Source organism: Pteropus vampyrus, unplaced genomic scaffold, assembly GCF_000151845.1.
Source record: "Pteropus vampyrus isolate Shadow unplaced genomic scaffold, Pvam_2.0 Scaffold107, whole genome shotgun sequence".
NCBI lineage: Eukaryota > Metazoa > Chordata > Mammalia > Chiroptera > Pteropodidae > Pteropus > Pteropus vampyrus.
The window spans coordinates 1378680-1382857 of NW_011888888.1; the positions used below are offsets into that span (position 1 = coordinate 1378680).

The following is a 4178-nucleotide window of genomic DNA, read 5'->3' on the forward strand; positions in this document are numbered from 1 at the left end:
TAGTGGAGAATTTCCTCAATTTTTGTATGTCTGGAAAGTTCTTAATTTCTCCTTCATATCTAAAGGAGAGCTTAGCTGGATACATTATTCTAGGCTGATAGTTCCTTTCACTTAATAGTTTAAATATTTGATTCTATTCCTTTCTGGCTTGTAAGGTTTGTGCTGAGAAGTTCAATGATAATCTAATGGGTTTTCCTTTATAAGTTACCATCTTCTTTTCCCTTGCTGTCCTGAGATTTCTTTGTCGTTAATTTTTGATAACTTAATACAATGTGCCTTGGTGAAGGCCTTTTTGAGTTGCGATAATTGGATATTCTGTTGACTTCTTGAATTCCAAGCTCCAGCTTGTTCCTTTGATTTGGGACATTCTCATCCACCATTTGTCTGAAAATGCTTTCTAGTCCCTGCTCCTTTTCCTCCCTTCGATAATGCCCATTATTCTTATGTTTCCTCTCCTGGTGGTATCAGCTAGTTTTTGTATTTCTCTTTCATTATTTTTCATTCTTCGGTTTCTCTCTTCTTTCTTCTGATTTATTTCTAGATTTTTGTCTTCGATATTCCTGATCCTTTGCTCCATTTGGGCGATTTTATTTCCCAGGCTTGCTATTTCATTTTTCAACTCTTGCAGTGTGTTCTTCATCTCCAGAATTTCTATTTCGTTCTTTTTGAGGGTTTCAATCTCCTTGCTCTGCTCATCTAGTTGTTTTTTCAGTTCCTGAAATTGTTAATATGACTCGTTTCAGATCCCACTGAGTTTTTTCAGAAGTAGCATCCTGAATTCTCTGTTACTTAGGTCACATATTTCTATGTCTGTAAGCTTATTTTCTGGAGATTTTTCTCTTTCTTTCTGAGATGCCTTGTCGCCTTGGTTGTTCACAGTGTTTAATGGATTATTTTTTTTGCCTGGGCATTAATGGAAATGTATTCTGCTTTTTTCCCAGAAAAAAAAAAATATTTATTATCTTAAGGTCTCTCTAGCCTGTTGCAAAGAAGGCATTTTTCTTTTGGTTTCCAGTAGGTGGTTTCTAAGCCTCTTGTATCCCTGCTTTGAATAAAGGCTTAATAATGCCTTTTTATTTTCTTATAGACATTTAATCACACTCACTACCCTCAGTTTCAGTCCCTGTCAGTGTTAGCAACAGTTTCAGCAGCGTTTGCTCAGAATGCCCTGGGCCTCCTTGGTGTTTCGTCTCTGAGAGTATGGGGGACGGGCCCTCTGGGTTAGGTGTTGGGCGCTGCAGCACAGCCTCATTTTTGCAACTGCGGCCAGTACAAATCAACTGTTGTTTCTCTGTCGGCTGCTTCTCTGCTTTCTGCCATGATGACTGGGCCCTTCCTCCAGCTGCGTGGAACTCAAAACTCTCCCAGACAGGGCTGCTCAGGGAACTTGCCTCACCTTCTCCCCCTCCCGCTTCTCCTACAGGTAAGGAAGCTCTGGTGGCTGTGAGAGGCAGCTTCTTTATTTCTCCCATTCCATTGCCTGACACCTGGGGTTCTGGCCTGTGGTAGCTCTTATGTGCAGATCCTATGTCTAGACGTGCTGGTATGCAGTTTGGGTGTTTTTTGTTAAGTTTTAGATGTTCAGCCTATTGTTGTTTCAAGGGGAGAGATCTGGGGACTTTTCTCACTCTTCCATGTTTCTCCAAACTTTGCATCTTTATTATTGTTGGTGGCATATACAGTTCTCAATAATAGTTAACATTTATTGAGTGCTTACTCTGTCAAGAACCAATCAATATACTATATCACCTCTCAAATAACACGGTATATAAAATTTTATAGTTAAGTAGGTAGAGAATCTACTTTTGTGCTAGGAACTACATCAGTTATATATAAATTATTTCATCTAATCTGCACAACTATCTTATGATATGGGTATTATCATTCTCATTTTACTGAAGGAGACACTGTGGCTCAGAGAGTTTCAGTAACACACATGGCAGCAGAGCAAGATTTCTAACCCTATTCTACCTGATGTCACAGTTCTAGTTTTATCTTATATGCTTAACTGGTCTCTTCTGGAAATTTTCTTTCTTCTATTAATTTGCTAAAAAAAATACTTTACTGACTCATTCTTTCCAGTCATCCTTGGGGCTAACACAAGGCAAAATTAGCATACTCAGTGGGCAGTAAGCCCATTGGCGGTTTTACCTCTCAGGTCATCCTGATGGCCATGAATAAGTCCAACAGCCTACGTCCTTCCCTCAGTTCTGAGAAGAAAATGACTTGTAGTCTGAGGACATCCATTTTTACATATAAATAAGAAATGCCTTGCTAATAACCTACTAGGATTACTAAATTCTCATACTTATAACTAAAATTAATGGTAAACTCATTTACTGAGGTCTCTGATTTAGTATTCTTAGAACTTGAGCTGCTGCACATGTTGACTGAACACATGTTGATAGTTGTAATTCTTACAATTTAAGGGAGGGAGTTTTCTTATAATATTATCTTGAGTTGGTCATTTGGTTTCCAATTTCTACTCATCTTGATTTATTCAGATATTTTTACAATTACTGTTAGGTTTACTTTTGTAGATCATTTTGTTCTTGCATAACTAAAGTTGTAAATTTTAGACTCTCATTTCTTCATGGATTCTTCTTATCATTCAATTCTTTTTCTTTTCTTTCTTTCTTTTTAACTTAAAAGTGAGAATAAAAATTAAGAACTATCTAGATAAAGGGAAAGATTTTCAATGATTTCTAGCTTTCACTTGCCTTATAAATGTTAGATGAACATTTTGGCAGTTCAGAACAATTCTAGAGGGTAGATATTACAGTTGGCATATGCCAAACTCACAGATATGGAAGGCCAACCAAGGGATTTGCACATCCACAGATTTTGGTATACGCAGTGGTCCTGGAACCACTCCTCTGTGAGTATTGGAGGACAACTGTATTTTCCCTAATTTAAAGAAGAGAAAAATGAGGCCCAGAAAGATTAAGCGACTTGTTAACTTTTCAGAGCTAATAAGGAAATGAAATTACAACTCAGGTCTCCTGATTCCAAAACTGTGCTCCTTCTATTACATTATACTATCAATCCCAGAGTGTTTGCTATCTAATTCTCACCTGCAGATTTCTTTTCCTCTGCTTATTTGGCTGAATATAACTCTAATAATTACTGACCATATAGTAAAATTTAATTAGTGTTAACTTCGGGAAAACCAAATTCTGTTATCAGGTATTCAAATATTACTAAGCTGTTAAACTGGTGTGTGAGTATTTTTTTGTTGTAAAGAATTTTTGGATGTAACAGCTTTTTTTTTTGCAACAAGATGTAACACATTTGTATTTCCAGGACTGAAATAGATACTAAGTAAACTGCTGTGGGTAACATGGCTCTAGATGTATACATTTGAATAAAGAATAAAAAAAAGAAAAAAAAGCTTTGACTTTGGAATTTCTTGCAGGCATTCTGCAAAGGCTCACTGATCTTGGAACATTTGGATGTCTCTTACTGCCAACAGCTATCAAATGAGATTATTAAAGCACTGGCCATTTATTGCAGTAACCTCACATATCTCAGCATCGCTGGCTGTCCAAAGGTATGCGCAGAAGTCAGAGCTCAGACATGTAAAACTGAAGTACTGCCAAAGAACTCAGGCAGGGTAGCAGTTCAGGGGTTGGATTCATCATAGAACTTGTTTTCTTTGCCATGTCTTAGGTATTCATTAGATTTTTTTTCTTTCCCCAATTGGAAATAGCTTTATGATTTTATTTGTGTCAATATAGAATTTTTAAAAAGTTTAAAACAATCCTCACACAAATATAAAAATGTGTCAAAGATATATTTAATTCATTAATGAGAAAACCAGCAAAATGGTAAAGCCGGTTCATAGAGCATTTGATCAAACTGAGTATTTATAGTAACTAAAGAAAGAATGTTGGAATGTATTTTTGGGTTAGATCCAAAATTGGTTAATGACCTATAAGGTAATAAATCTATAACCTTGGAGCTATAGTTTCTACCAGACAAAAATAATTTGCATCTCTCTTGTACAAAAATACAATAAGTTATAACATGTAACTTTACTGAGTTTTGGCCCTAATAGTAAATAATTTATCAAACAAAAGCATAATTCTATATGGAATTCCTCAGATGAGCCTGTTAATGTTCCAGTATGACACTGAAAGTACATACAATCATCTTTCGTCTTATTTTGAAGTATTCAA

The 4178-nt window shown here is 36.0% G+C and overlaps 1 protein-coding gene across 1 annotated transcript in view; it reads left to right on the forward strand.

Annotated features, from left to right (window-relative positions):
- FBXL13 (F-box and leucine rich repeat protein 13) overlaps nt 1–4178 on the forward strand; it is a 283144-nt gene that overhangs the window by 258649 nt on the left and 20317 nt on the right. Inside the window, exon 19 of the mRNA XM_011365209.2 lies at nt 3416–3550. Within this exon, the coding sequence (XP_011363511.1) occupies nt 3416–3550 (135 nt within the window). The remainder of the gene's footprint in view (nt 1–3415; nt 3551–4178) is intronic.